The following is a 16,572-nucleotide window of genomic DNA, read 5'->3' on the forward strand; positions in this document are numbered from 1 at the left end:
GAAAATTATACTTCATATGATAATATTAGTCCTGTGCAAACTGGCATCTCTGTGATTTGGGGTCATATTGTTATCTTTATGCAGAGCCTTGACATCATATCTGGGGGATAATGTCAGTAAATTAGAGTTAAATACAGACCTCGGTTATCTCATGTGACTGAGCCCCATGAAACACAAACGTGGTGTAATCTCGAAATCACACGGTAATTGGATATGAACTTGTATAGAGCCTTTCTAGTCACCACTCAAACCACTTTTACACTACTTGTCACTTTCACCCATTCAGTGGTAGCTGAGGCTGCCACACAAGGTGCTGCCTGCTCAGTTTAACACTCACTCACACTCACACCCTGATGGCACAGCCACTGGGAGCAATTTGGGGTTCAGTATCTTGCCTGGGGATACTTCAACATACGGACTGGAGGAGCTGGGGATTAAACTGCAGGTCTTCCGATGAGTGACAGCCCACTCTATCTCCTGATATATGATATGTAAAAAGGAATAAAATGGCGCAGAAGTTAAAATATAGGGATGAAACATAACATATATACACACTAAACAAAGGTTAACAAGGTAAACATTATACCTGCTGCCAACATGATGCTGACATATATCTTAAAGCACTGCCTCACAGAGCTGCTAACATGGCTGCAGACTCTACCAGAGCACTCTTGTTATTTCTCTTATCAGATGTTATCATCAACTTGAGTAAAAGTCAGTAGTCATTCAAAAATAATTGTCTTTCAATTGCTGAAATCATTGAGTCTAAACCGATGTCTCCAAGTTCCCCCTCTCACTGTGCAATGTATCCCATGTGAGAACAGCCGAACAACGTAAAATAAAAAGCACTGAAAGCGTTCAGTCGCAGATTAATTGGGCAGGAAGTGGAGAATGGCAACAGCATTTGTCTTTCCCCAAGAGGCAGACCTCTTAGTATGCAGTGTGTATCCGGCCTGGGCTGGCTGTAGTTTGCGAGTGCATGATCTCGGTAGATTATCTTGACTCAGAGTGTCTGCAGGAATGATATACAGTATGTGCTACTGTGCCTTTATTGGATAACGACAATCATATCCATTCATTTTATGACCCTGATTGATTATAAAACATTGATAACCAAATAAAAGACTTCATAGGATGAAGCATGCATATGAAAAGAGGAAAGATCAAGCACATTTGTCATTTTGATCATAGCTCATTAAAACAGATATGGGAATTGGTGCCGTAAACCTTTATTAAGTGCCAAAGTGGTCAGATGTGTTGAATTATGTCTAAGACGAAGCTGTCATAGCCGAGTCCCAAGAGTCCTCGGCCATTTCAGATAGGCTGTTAGGCTGTCGCTGATCCTAATGAACTCATGATGCAGCTGCCATATAGTTCCTCCATCACTAAATTACATAGCATATCCAGAGCACAGGATTATCACAGCAGGTACACTGAGTATTAAACCACCCGCAGCTCCTCTTTGTTTTAAAGTTTTGTTTTTAAAAAGCACTCAACACTATCCATGCTAAAATGTGCCATTCACTCTTTGCAGACACATTTAATTTCCATCCCATTTTTTAAACTTACACCGCCCGGGGCCGTAAATCATCAGTGGGAGTATTGAGATAATTTGTGATTTCCTGTGAGGGGGCGGATGTGTAACCTTGCCATGTACCTCACTAACCTGTTTGGCTCAAGGCAAGGTATCTTCCAGAGGTTAAATATCTGGTGAGCAGGCGTGTTAAACACCTTCTTTTAGAGGTGTTATTACGTTTCTTTGCCTGGCAGAATTTATTATGTCATTATGTACATTGTGGTCACAAGGGAAATCACAGAAATGCACCGTCTCACATCTGCACAGCAGATGCATTATCATAACAAAAAGTAGCCCAGATGAAGCTGTCATGAATATTTCTTGTCTTACTTAATGTGTGCAGGTCGACTTGGGAAAGCTACGTTTACGGTAATAAACCATCACTCCCTCTCTGCAGGGATACACATTGTACAAACCTCTTCCCGAGTGCCTCGCTATTAGTCGCCTGTTGCCTGTAGTTTTTGTGATGTGTGTGGCACTGTCTGCTCTATACTTGTCCCAAATCAGCGATTGATTTTGTTGAATCTGCGAGAGAAAACTATCCTACTGGTAATTTACCCTCGAAGATCAGTTATTTCCCACATTCATCGCATTTTCTGCTTATTTTTCTCCTCTGCCTCGTCGTCTTCAAGTTGTGAGACCACATACTGACAACATCCATCCACAGCACTGCAAAGCCATGTTTGGTTTTCAGTACTCTGCCAGGTGTTTATATGTTTGTGACAGATTTTGTCACTGCAATTAACGTCACAACTGTGCCAGAGGCAGTCATGAAACTTTACAGGTGTGCGGTTGAAATGAAAATGAAGGCTGAGTTCGGAGATGTATGTGGTGTGAGCAAGGGGGCTGAAAGTAGTAGAGTAGGAAGTCGGGAAGGAGCCGTTGGCAGTAGGCAATTTGAGGCTGGACGAGGGGGGAGACCCTCCATCTCCATCTCCCAGGTCTGGACTCATATGTTGTCCTGTCTGGACTCAGACCTATCTATAAATTATTGAGAAGCATAAGATTTTGACAGAATGTTTCTATTTTACCAGCGCAGCATTGTAGCACTGGTTTAGCAGACCGGCTGCATGTGTTCCATCATCTCACGTGATGTTACTCAGCCAATTAAATCTGTGCATTGCAACTCAAGTGGGTGAGATACACACATAGGAGATCGACGAGAGGCAACAGTCTGAGAAATAAGAGAGTAAAAAAAGTAATTTAACATGGTGTGTTCTAGAGAGAGAAAAGCAGATGGCAAAAACAGATCTTTTAATCAAGAATGGACAAACTCTTACGTGTTTATTTTTTCGAAACCAGTGTGTCTCATTATATGTACTGAGACTGTGGTGATTATTAGAAGTGGCAATGTGAAGCACCACTACGAGACAAAGCACAGAGCAGCTTTCAAGCAAACATACCCACTCAAACTTAGGATACAGAATCTTTATATGGCACTGAATCATTGAATCATTAGACATTAGGTTAAACAAACCGTGCACTGGTCATTGGCCCCCTTACTTTACACCCCTGGCTTATAAAAATGTGTGTAGTTAAGATCACAGTGAAGGCCAAGTTCAAAAATGGGTGTGGTCCAAGCAAGGACGTAGGAAGTAGGGAAGGGGCCATTGCCCCCCACTTTACACCCCAGGTTCACATTCATTTTAATGCAGGATATATACTTCTGCGTTGAATCAACCCCGTAACCTGACGCACACCTCACCAGAAATGTAACTACACATTGCAGCAATGCAGACCTCCTGTCTATTTTTGTAAGATGAAACCATTTTCCTCAGTGGAAACTAAGCTTTTTTAACTTTTATTTTACAGATAAGAAACAATAAATTGTGAAGACAATAAAGCCTCTAAAAAATAACATTTTAAGTCTTGTGTGTGAGTTATCCTGGCTTCATACGAGCAGGGGAAATCTCAGCTCGTCACTAGGCTAATTTATACAATGTAAAATGCCTTAGGCTTGTGCTAATAATGTTAGCATGTTGTATTTGTTTGGAAAACGTGTAGTAAAGGACAGTTGTTTTGTCGGTGAACCTTGTGAGTTGAGATGGAGCTGAATTTTCTAACGTTACCTTTGTTAAATGTTGCTGTTGTCCCATGCTTCATATGAGTAAAGGAAATGTCCCCTAGCTGCGAGGCTAATTAATACAATGTAAAATGCCATAGGCTTGTGCTAATAATGTTAGCATGTTGTATTTGTGGGGAAAGTGTGTCAAGAAAAGACAAGTGCTTTGTCTGTGAATCCTGCTAATCATAATGAAGCTAATTTGTGTACTTGTGTTTGAAATTGTTGCTATTAAGCCATATTTAATGTGTGTTTAATGTGTGTTTTGAATCAACTAAACTTTGCAGCACTTCACAGAAACCCTGCTGCAGACTAGTGTTTTAGAGGTGTAACTGCAGAGTGACACAGACACACTACCACACAAGTATAAATTCCGCTTTAGGTGCGGGTCGTTGATCGTGGCTGGAGTGATCCCATTGCATGATGATCTCTAGTTTTACAGAGCAGCACATCACACATTCTGTGTGACAGCAGGATGAAATCCCGACATAATTTCCATGTTTGTTTGTTGTATTATGGTTAGAGTCAGTTCCTGTATTTTCTCTCAAGTCAGCAGCCAGCTGGTGATCAGCTGTTAGTCTTTGCAGTGTATTCAAAGCTCTTAACATAAGACTTTAGGTGATGTGAGGATCATCAAGCTGTCTTTGTTGGCACTAGTTGTGAGGCCGGATGGTGTGTCAGAGCCCTGTAGGACTGATTAAGCTGTGTACCTTTGTCAAAAGGGATGGATATCAGCTTTTGATGGAGTATTAGCCTTCAATAACAACTTTCAGGCAGAAATCCAGAGGATAAATTGGGATTTCTTTTGATTAGGATGAGCTGTTTTCCTCCTGTTTATGTAGGAGGATAGACGGGGTGCGATCCACTCCAGCTCCAGGCTGTAAGAGAAAAGAAAAAGGATCATTTTTGCATGTTCTATGTTTGGACCATTCAAGCTCTATACCTCTGAGATGAGCTTGTATGGAAGGTCAAGACTCTAGGTATTAGAAAAGCTTTTTCCTTTACAGCAGAGTCTGCATTTAGTACTTTATGAGAAGTGGCATCACAGAGCTACAACATCTGCTACTTCCTGTCATTGGAGGTTAGAAAATCTCTGAAGGGTTTTGCCAACAGTCTGGACTGACCTCCCTGAAAGTGCTGCAGGGCTTCTTGAGGGAAGTGCTGGGTTTTCTGCCAGATGCTGTAAAGAGCTGCTTGGGGATGCCAAAGACAGCGGAGGTCAGCGGAGACTATCAGCAGAAACTCCATGTTGGCTGGAGAAAGGCAGGGTGCTGCCCTTTGCTACTGTGAGCCTGTCATACTTTAGAAAGAAGCAGCTCGTGGAGGCATGTGTGTAGTTTGTGTCTGGTCAAGACGTTCACGGTTCAAGAGACAACAGTTGAGTATCAGTGATGTGAAAACCCAATTAGGCCCCCTGTAAGGCTCAGAGTGCGATACAATCTGTCACTATAGTGGTCAGACGAGGCAGCAGGTGTCACTTCCCAGGTGCCACTCATGTGTGGAGGCAGTAATAGTTGTCTTGAATACAGGTCTTATGGGATCAATGACCACATGAGCACTTTTTCAAAGCACGACATTGAGTTTTAGTTTGGGGCAGAAAGTTTTCCATTCACTTCACTATGGTAAAAAAAAAAATCAACTTCGAGGGGCCTATGACTTGTTTGGATATTTCATTACAGTGAACTGCTTTTATTGAACATCATGGCTCTTTTATTGCAATCAAAGACATGTTATAATTGTCTGGTCTTGTCTTGGCTGTCTACGATGGCTTTATTTTCTTTAGTGGGTTTTAAGTTTCTACAAGTTAATTTTCAAAATGCAACAAGATTAATTCAAGCCTACAGCTACAAAATTAAAGAAGTGGCATTACTTTTCTTGAACATGTTTTCAGATATTTTGCCTTTAGCACTAAATAATACAATAAGAAATACAATATTAAAAACAAAAAGGTTGAGTCTTCTCTTTCATTCATGTCAGTCTTCACACCTAATGACACACATTCAAAACTCTAAAATGGGGGACAAACTCATTTTAGTACATGGGCTGCATACAGCCCAATTTAATCTCAAGTGGGCCAGACGAGTTAAACCATGGCATAATAACCTATAGATAACAGTATCTCCAAATTTTCCCCTTTCTTTTGGTGTGAAGACGACAAGTACATTCTAGAAATGTTACAAAACAAATGACAACCTGAGATGTTTTAAGAAAAATGAGTGCAATTTCAACAATATGTCTCAGTTTTTCCACATTCAGTCAGTCTTCTACTCACTGTCATTACAAATGCATTTTTCTGTTACCACACTAAACTAAAGTGAAAGCTACTGAGAAAGTAGGTTAAGATTTCCCCTGCCTTACAAACCAGTTACAAATCAAAAGCTCAGTCAGGACCATGTTCATGACAGAAAACTTTGGTTATGTTTGCAGTATTATATTTGGTGGCATGGCTCTGTTCTGGGCCCCTCTGCCTTTCCTCGGGCCTACGCAGAAAGCCTCCTCCACGCACCTATGTGGAAAGCCTTAAGGCAGAGAGAGCACACCTCCCTGCCCTTCCATGCGCCTACATGGAAAGCCTGAGACAGGGAGAGCAGCAGCAAAGACCCCCCAGGAACAGAACTGAGCAGCATCAAAGACAAACAGAAATGACATTGATAAGTCAGACACAGCATGAAAAGGAGGAGCTGGGGTGGAGGCAAATTGCAAAGTGGCTTGCAGAGGAAGCAGCAACAGTAGGCAGGCCAGAGCAGTTTAAATATGGCACCCTGAATGAGATTTGCCAATTGGTTACATAGAAAGGAATCATGTGATCTATCAGCTGACTCCCTTCCATCAGTCAGCTGCTCCATGAGTTGATTGGCTGTTTGAGATCAGCTGATGTAGCTGGGATGTGAGCTGAGCTTGACATCATGACATCTTGCTCAATTTTTGGCAGACGATATTTTGCACAATGTTCAATATCTATAAATATGGCCACAATACTGTACTGTGGTAAGGGTGGAAAAGCCCCTGAAACAGCATTTACTTACTGTTTAACTTGCTCCTAAAATCTCACAACTCTAAACTTTAAGAAGTGCATCAGTATTAGGTGTGCGAAGTCATCCAGTTAGCCAGATTGAACCCTTTGGTGGGCCAGCTCTGGCCAGCAGGCCTTATGTTTGACACCCCTGCTGCAAAACACCACAACATACTTTGGGAAAAGGGTAGCAGTAATGTAAAGTGAATATAATTTGGTGTAATTGGGCAAAATATGCAAAAAACAGTGATATTAACCTTTAACGCTGCATCACTTGGAAATTTTACATCACTTAGCTCTGCTCTTTAATCTGCCAAACATCAACTACTGTAATTCTCACTAAACTAAAAGCTGTTAAAATCTCTAATGACTGGTTGTAATTTTCCATGTTTAAAATGTCAGGCAGACTTGTGCTCCAGCCTCAAGTTCTCCAGACTTCTCTCCGACATATCTGAAGAATATTAACTTTTGCAATCACCGAGACGATTCACAGTCAAATTAGAGTTTGGATTCTAAATAGGTCTCAGTGCACCTGGGTCAGACACTGCATGTAAAAGGGAGCGATTAAATTCTTTGCACTGCATCCCCTGTTGTCGTTCTGTTGAATGTTGTGTTGAGTATTTATGAGATACAGTGTACGTGTTTGGACACAAGACACATTTCATAAAGTATTCTGATAATAAAGTCAAATCAAATCAATCCAAAAGCGTTAAGGCAAACACGTATTAGTTGCATTTCATAATTGGCACCGCACAACATCAACTCCGCTGGTTCCAACTGGCATCATCTCTGCTTTAACATCCAGCTCACACAGACTTGATCTTTGGCAACTAGTTACTGGATATCAAACATGTTTGAAAAACAGTTGCAGGGCTGGCGGCTGATCCATTTTATATCACAAACTTCAAAGGGAGAGGAAGTGAGTAATAGGATCTGGTTGGCGAAAAGTCGTCTCCTTTAAAAAGTCAGGGTACCTGCAACCACACAACAAACCTGGTAGATCTCAGCGGGGGAGACGGCTGTCCTCTCCGCAGATTATCAGCAGCCTTATACATGTGGGGGGTTTTGTAATGTCACTGGTAATTATGCGCCTCCTGAATCTGGTGAATAATCTGTGCGACGGGCTGGAAAACACTTTGTGTGGTGACTTGGGAGCTTCATTCATGAGCCTGTGTCCACAAAGAATAAAAAAGCTGTAGTTAGGTTTTAATTCCAGTGCTGAAAGTCTCTCCTGTTCTTGTCTTTAAAGGTCCTATATTTTATGCTTATTTTCACCTTCATACTTGTATTTTGGGTTTCTATTGGAATATGTCAGCATGCTTTAATGGTCAAAAAACGCTTTTGTTTCTTATACTGTCTGCCTGAATATACCTGTATTCACCCTCTGTCTGAAACGCTCCATTCTGCTCTGATTAGTCAGTGTTTCCGGGTCTTCCACATCTGTGCTCTCGGTATCTCTGCACTGTAGTGGCATGTTCTACCTATATATAGTATAAATGTGACGCAGCATAGAAGTCCTGACACTCATTTGGAGACAAAAGTTTCTGAATACGCAAGCAAAAGACATGGAAATCTGACATTTTACAATATGGGACCTTTCGGGAATGATACCTTTATATACCCTTACCAGCCATTTTATTAGGTACACCTTGCTAGTACCGGGTTGGACCCCTTTTTGCCTTCAGAACTGCCTTGATTCTTTGTGGCATAGATTCAACAAGGTGCTGGAAACATTCCTCAGAGATTTTGGTCCATATTGACATGATAGCATCACACAGTTGCTGCAGATTTGTCGACTGCACATCCATGATGCGAATCTCCCGTTCCACCACATCCCAAAGGTGCTCTATTGGATTGAGATCTGGTGACTGTGGAGGCCATTGGAGTACAGTGAACTTATTTACGTTCAAGAAACCACTTTGAGATGATTTGAGCTTTGTGACATGGCATTACACCACCACCACCACCACCACCAGCCTGAAGTGTTAACACAAGGCAGGATGGATCCATGCTTTCATGTTGTTTGCACCAAATTCTGCCCCTACCATCTGAATGTTGCAGCAGAAATCCAGACTCATCAGATCAGGCAATGTTTTTCCAATCTTCTGTTGTTAAATTTTGAAGAGCCCATGTGATTTGTAGCCTCAATGTCCTGTTGTTAGCTGACCGGAGTGGCACCTGGTGTGGTCTTCTGCTGCTGTAGCCCATCTGCTTCAAGGTTGGACGTGTTGTTGGTTCAGAGATGGTCTTCTGCAGACCTTTGTCGTAACGAGTGAGTTACAGTTTCCTTTCTATCATCTTGAACCAGTCTGGCCATTCTCCTCTGACCTCTGGCATCAACGAGGCATTTTCGCCCAATGAACTGCTGCTCACTGGATATTTTCTCTTTTTCAGACCATGCTCGGTAAACTGTAGAGATGGTTGGGCATGAAAATCCCAGTAGATCAGCAGTTCCTGACAGACCAGTCCGTCTGGCACCAACAACCATGCCACGTTTGAAGTCACTTAAATCACCTTTCTTTCTCATTCTGATGCTCGGTTTGAACTTCAGCAGGTCGTCTTGACCATGTCTACATGCCTAAATGCATTGAGTTGCTGCCCCATGATTGGCTGATTAGCTACTTGCATTAACAAGCAGTTGAACAGATGTACCTTATAAAGTGGCTGGTGAGTGTATATAGATGGCCTATATATAAATGTTTTGGGGTAGCTGCTGTTTTATTTGTCATTGAATGTACCTGTTAAGTGTGCCAGCTCTGTGATATCCTGGGGTTTTTTTCATCTGTTTAAGTGAACAGTACGTTTGTGGTTGCAGATATATGAGACAGAGAATTAAATTCACTTCCTCTAGTTTTGAGATATTTAAATGGAAACATCCAAAGTCTCTGCCACAGTTTCACCTCTTTTTCTGCCTTCTCTCCTCCTCCTCCCTCTCATCTTTTGACAGTCTAACAATAATCCCAATAATACTATTACCATAGCGATTTTGTAAGTGAATTCATTGTGACAGATGAACCCTGTGAACTTTACAAAGAGGCATATAGTTTGCGACTCTATTCAAATATCTGAAAGAACTGCAGATAATTTAGACCTATTTTATTCATGTATATAAATGATATTTAGGTTTTTCTCATTTTGAAGCAGCCATACAAGCTGCTGTTATCCTCTTTCCTCTCAACATGTTCACTGTCACGGATGCTTAAGTCGCTCTGCCACTTTTGGAAGATGGCAAGAGACCAGGGGCCAGATGATAAATTAACATTAATAATTAATAACAAGTCTAGACCTCTGCTGGGGGGTCCAGGGGATCCTCCCCTTTGCAGGCTGGTCTCACTCCCAGGGCGTCGAAATGCGGTGCTTCAGACACCATTTAGTGTCTGTGTGAGACACACAGGGCTCTCCGTAAACCCATAAGCTTCATTATTTGATGCTCAGAATAACGGACATAATTTAAAGACCATGAAAGTCCTCTCAGATAGGCGGGACTGGAGGTGTATGGGTCCAAACACCAGACTTTGACCCAGGAGTCTAGTGTTCAAGACCAACAAACAACAACATTGGCTGCAGTTGTTGTTTCACTCAAAGCCGGGAGTTTTTTTACTAACATCTGCCAACGACTAAGAAGTTTCCTAGTCGATCAATAGTCGTAATTTAGGGCCATTAGTCACTAGTCCCCTGCATGTTAATGACATTAATTTGATTATTAAATTATATATTTTGGGCGGGGCAACACAATGGTTTGAGTTGAAGGTGTGAGAAAGAATAGTATCAGTAACATTGTTAACACTGTGCTACATTACAGAGAAATACAAAACCGTCCTAATGAACCTTCATTAATATAGGTCTATATTTTATCTACAAGTGCACGTCACACACTGAGCGAGCCGCCTGTTAATGACGCTGTCGGCAAAGCAGTAATGATTGTGCTAAGTGGCTAATGGGCATGTAGCTACTGACATGTTTCAGATGATACGTCATGTTTGTAGTCGACCAATGAAGATGAGTTTACATATCACCTTGGGTTCGTCCTTCACCTTCTCAAAATGATCCCACACTTTGGATTTCCTGCCCGACATGTTATTAACTAGCCTGTGGAATAACCTCAGGTACCAGCCCTGGAAATTAATGTGACTCCTGTCTGACTGCTGAGTGTGGCCACTTCCTGTGTCTGTCCTTTCAAACTAAATTCCCACATGGTCCAGTCATATAGGTTTTGATTTATTTTGACAAGGCACAGCTCCTCTTAGAGTTTCACGTTTTTTTGTGTGACTAAGTGACCAATGAAATCTTGCCGACTAATGACCTTTCTGGTCAACCAACGTTTGGTTGACTATCAGAGGGCAGCCCTAATCTGCAATGTTTTCCTCACTAAAACCAAGACCAACTGCTCACCCCCTCTTACTGCTGGCTCTTTACACATCAAGATACAAAGCAAAAGGCTGCACCTGATCTCATTTCAGAAACGCCTGGGGCTTCTGCCCAGGCAGAATATGACAAGTAGGGATGAGAATAAACAATCTTTATTCTGATGTTTTTATGTGCATTCCGGCATTTATTACATTCAAATTAAAAAAAAATCCCATTGTGAATCAGTTTATTTTCACTGTCTACTAGAAAATGGTCGGCAGCCAACCTGGCACCCTATTGTGGACTGTGTGCCGTAAGTTGAATGCAACTGCTCTGTGTGCTAAACAGTTGCTATTCCCAATTACCATGCAGGTGGTATAGCTGCCCCTGCGCTCTACTTCAGGAAATTAATTCACACAGTACAGTTATTATTGGTTCATTTGTTAGGATGTACAAAACTCGATATGGTTTAAAAATGGAGCCACTTAAAGATGATTATTTTCCACCTTTTGGAAGAACGGCACAAACGGCAGCTTAATGGGACTGCAGTCATGAGTCTTTTCTCTGATTCAGGGATGCTGGGCTAGTATTACACCAGCGTGCACATTTATTTCTGCTGACAGATTCAAGTTTGTCCCCTCGCTGTGCACTGCGTTGCCAGTGTGAATGTGTATATGCCGGTGCTTAACCTTGGATGTTTATGAGGTTGTTTATTGAATTTGTTTCGTGAGGCCTCCATGTGCACAGACATCATAATTCTTTTTATCCGCCTTTAACCTTTTACATTTTGCCAGTGCAGATTAGACTCTTCCTCACACTGTGTGGCTGTCTCACTAAACCAGATGTTTGTGGAAGTGTGCTCTTACCGCAGTGCCACCCCGCTGTGCTTTTCTAAACTTGGTTACCTTACTGGTGACGTCAACGCTGTTTGTGTCACCTTCAGTTCTATCTTCTTCTCCTGTTGTTCCACATTCACCTCTTCTTGTTCTCATATTGCACATCGTTTAACGTTCATAATGTTGACTGTATTCTCTTCCTCTCCTCACCCTCTCTCCTGCACCCTTGTGTCTTATTTTTCACACCCTTCCTCCTCTCTTCTTGTTCCTCTAACAGTCTCCTCCTCTCCTCCCCCCTTCTCCTGTAGGAGCTGCTGTTCAGCGTATGTGCCCTTAACGTCATCTCCACCATCGTGTGTGCTCTAGCCACCGCCATGTGCTGTATGCAGATGGTCTCGACTGATGTGCTGCAGATGGTGAGTGTAAAGGAAGCACAGACAACAACAATAGCCAACCTGCTGAATTCAAAATCATTTTTTTGGTCTGAAGATCACTATCATGCTTTATCGGTTAGATAAACACGTGTGGCTCAGGAATGATGGTGCCAACTTTTATCCATTTTTAAGATAGTGGAGAGTAATGTTTGACTGTTTGGTTGAATCATCCTGCCTGGTAAATACGAGTGAATGTAAACACACACAGTGAAGGTCAATTGCCACAGGACCTCTCGCAGCGTCCTGCATCTCAAAAATGTGTTGGATTCAGAGAAAACAGCTTAACATCTCCCAGGATTTTTCTCCTCAAAGGTACACCGTCCTCATTGTGACCCTCTTTTGTCATTTTATGTGGAACAATGAAACTATTACCAACAGCTAAATGCTTTCAGTCATGAGGGAAATTAGCATGGCCAAGCTCCCTTTGTGTTTCACACCAACAATAGTTATTTCATGCCTCTAAACACATCAGCAGCTGGAAAGGTAGAGCAATGCTGCCAAGTCGCCATATGAAATAGCTTTGCAGTAATATTTGATTCAACCTCTTACACATTTTATGAACTATGCTGTAAATTTTGTGCGTGCTGTAACGAGTCTGGATATTAAAACTGGTGCTCTGGGCTGGATGTGAAGCTTGGTTTGATAACAGGTTGATGTGGCTGGGAATCAGCAGTAATCTCAGCTATATAGTAGCTAGTGAAATAAATGAGGTTTAACTCAGAGTACAAGGAGCAGGCATTAAATTAGTTTCATCTCCATGTGAGTCACAAATCAGCAAAGATCCATGTGTAAATCAGATCTGCTTTAATAATTTTTTATATGAACAATGGGTCAAATGACTAATGACTATGTGAAAGAGTTGCCTGTGGTTATGAACCTGCAATGAGAGAAATTACCCGACTGCAGTTCTTCTCAGCTCTAGGGAGCTGTTTTTTGTTTTTTTTTACGTTTTTAAGTTCATCAGTTTGGTTTTCCAGCTCACAATTTTGGTTCACTCTCACAGCTGTCATCAGGATTTTCCCCAGACACAGCAGGCAGCTGTTGTCAGCAACAAATATCTGATAAAACTGCTGCACAGAACCCAACAACAGACAGATTTAGCGGGTAGCTGATGAACATAGTGGAGCATTGAGCAGCTGAAGAGTCAGCTCTTTCCCCTCAGGAGTTGGTGGAGACCAAAACAGAGCTAAAAAGACAGTGAATGTAGGGTTTGTATGATATCTAACAAATTAGCACCCCACGAATGGCGTTGCTATGGTAATGTAAAGTTGCATAATGCAAAGTTGCTCATGTTAGGTTTAGGTAAGTAAAGTTAAGTGGGTCGGGTTTAGTAAAAAGAAACATGGTTGGGCGTTGTCACGTTACCTCCTGAGACCCCAACTTTTTTTTTTTGGTATGTATTTTTTAATTTCTCCTTGCTATGTAGGATTAGTAGGATCTGATAAGTATAAAAACCAAACACTGCTGACGATAAAGTCCCAGTGTCCTCAAATGAGACAATAATAAAGTCCCAGTGTCCTCAAACGAGACAACAATTAAGTCCCGATGTCCTCAAACAAGACAATAATAAAGCCCCAATGTCCTCAAACGACATGATATAAAGTCCCAATGTCTTCACATGAGTACTTTCTAATAAAAAGCATCTTAGCTTGTTACCGTTGCTAAAATTTGTCAAATTTGTTTGGCATATCCTACTACTAATGTTCTTGATCATAAATAAACAGGTTTCAACCATTAAATTTGATCAGGTTTTTGATCTAGTCCACTTTTATTTATTTATTTTATTTATTTAACAGGGACAGTGCACAACTACTTAGCTGCACCAGAGTTATCTATAAGCTAATTTTCATTTGTAGTCCCTAGGCAGGAAACAGAGAATAATTCCTCTGCTAAAAGACGTTTGTATCGGGGTCAACTGCAGACTGACTTGGCAGAGATGGTCGCCATCTTGTTTTAACATGGATTAGTGTATTGTCATCTCACTACCACTAGATGGCACAAAAAAGTGTCCACGAATGAGGCCTCTTCTAAGTGGAATGAAGTATAAGGTCCAGTAAACCCAAAATGTATTGTCCTCACATGAGCACACAGGGTCTCATGGGGTTAATGTTAAGTTATGTAGGTTAGGTTCAGGAAAAAATATAGTGATGGGGTGCCTTAAAATAATTCAAAGTCCACTTGGTTTCACACGAGACATGAACACCGGTCTCCTCAGGCAAAGTCCTGTGTTGTTTGACCCTCCCACCACCCCTACCTGCCTCTTGATGCAGAGTTTCGCTCTTTATACTATTTCCGTCTGTACTCCTGTCAGTACATTGGTCATGTTAGCGCAGCCTTCTTGATTACGTGGGTTACATTCAAATTCTGGTGCATTACTTTTCGTAGGTATATTTGAACACTGCATGAGAACAGTCTGCAGACTTATTTTCACTGGGCTGACAGAAACACGACTTCAAATGAATAATAATGTTTCTCGATGTCTGCAGGATGTGTAAATATGCAGCTGTTTACAAAGTGATTATAAGTCTTACATCCTGTTTCCACTGCCTATGTGTAGGTTGAAACAGTGATAACTATGAACACTTCTTACATTATAAATAAGGTATTTTATATCTGTGACTATTTGAGAAGAGACAGATAGGTGATAAAAATAAATTCATCTGAAGCTGTTTGAATTAATGGGACTGAAACATCATTCTCACGTTGACATAAGGACATAATTCCCTGTGGTCCCTGCTTCAGTGGCCCAATTTCACATGATCAAACTGTGGACACTTTGTTCTCAAAGCATCTTACTGTCTAGACCTGCAGAGACCTGTAGTTATAAGCACATTAGGGGCACCTCTTTTTTTGTTTGTTTAATTTTCGGCTCATCTGTAATTACATATGTCGAGCAGACACAACATAAAGATATGAAAGTGAAAGTGAAGTGGCTGAACATTTTGGCATCTAGTTATTGATTTACACAGAGAACAGGCAAGGCAAGTTTATATGTGTTGAGTCTGTCTACATCAAGGCTTTACATAAGACAGAGAGACATTAAAAATGATATAAAAGAAACACGAGGCAATGTAAGAAGAAGAGTCAAACAAAAGAGAATAGACAATGAAAATAAGCTAAAATAGAGTAAAACAAATCAAACAGTAGAAGAAGAAGATAAAGGAGGAGAGCATTGTGTCTTATCTCTCGCAGAGCTTCCAAGAGTGGCCTCGTTTTCCCATTTACCACAAGAGGTGTTAACCTTTTATTTCGCTCAGTAAATTTAGCCAAGTCAATAGCAGCGGTGGCAGCCTGAAGATTAGAAAAGCAGGCTGGCTGTGACTGGAAAGTTGTCCCACTTAGAAACGTCTGGACGAGGAAAGCAGATGAGCGGGGCTTTCAGAGCTGCTGTTGAGTTACCACTGAGCAAGGCACTTGACTCACAGCTGCTGCAGTGACGCTCGTTCAATGACCAACGAGCGCAGATGGGAATAACTGCTTGTAATAAGGAGAGGCGCTATGGAAAGGCACATTCGCTCAGTCATGCCTCGCTGGATGAGTAATGGCGTAAAATAATGAATAAACAACTAAGAGCTCGGTGTGATAAAAGGCTGATAATGGTTGTTTTTATGCTGTGTTTCAGTTTATGCCGCACAGAGCGCGAGCTCTAAATGCTGACTGTATGACCCCCCATGGAACCATCCTCCACCAAACGCTGGACTTTGATGAGTTTATTCCTCCCATTCCCCCTCCGCCGTACTACCCCCCAGAGTACACCTGCACCCCCTCAATGGATGGACAGAGGTGAGACGCAAAATACTCCTCATCAGCATCACATCTTCGCTCAGTGCTCAGTGTTTCCCAAACTCTGGTGCCAGTGTATCTTCTGGGATGTGTGGGCACTGTCAGGGAATGCACAATAAAAATTGTAATTTGCTATTTTGCTAACAAATAGTCCAAAGTTTACAAGACACTGTAATTATACTCAATAGTCTACTCGTAAATCAGAACCCCCTTTCAAATCGTATAAATGCTTGCAGCCCAGAATACTTTGGCAACGCTCCAGCTCTTAAACTGTTACATTTTCAATGACACTTGACACCGTTTCATTCATTTCCCTTTGTTAGTGGGAAACTTGCAGCTTATTATAGCACAGTACAAAACAATACAGTTCAGCTTCATCGTCCACTGTGGTGGAAGTGAACACATTAGTGACATCCTATAGCATTTTTAATCTATGTTTACAGCCAAACAACCGTTGATGATGATTTATATGCAAAGTGCAGGGCAGAAAATCATAATATTTATTATATTAAGTGAAACAA

General features: G+C 41.5%; 1 protein-coding gene across 2 annotated transcripts in view; it reads left to right on the forward strand.

Moving 5' to 3' along the window:
• The window catches only part of fam189a1 (family with sequence similarity 189 member A1), a 153,893-nt gene that overhangs the window by 128,798 nt on the left and 8,523 nt on the right, over positions 1-16,572 (forward strand). For both annotated transcript variants that reach the window (XM_050065075.1, XM_050065164.1), the window contains exons 5-6: positions 12,143-12,250; positions 15,891-16,051. In XM_050065075.1, the coding sequence (XP_049921032.1) occupies positions 12,143-12,250; positions 15,891-16,051 (269 nt within the window). The remainder of the gene's footprint in view (positions 1-12,142; positions 12,251-15,890; positions 16,052-16,572) is intronic.

Source organism: Epinephelus moara, chromosome 1 (assembly GCF_006386435.1).
Source record: "Epinephelus moara isolate mb chromosome 1, YSFRI_EMoa_1.0, whole genome shotgun sequence".
NCBI lineage: Eukaryota > Metazoa > Chordata > Actinopteri > Perciformes > Serranidae > Epinephelus > Epinephelus moara.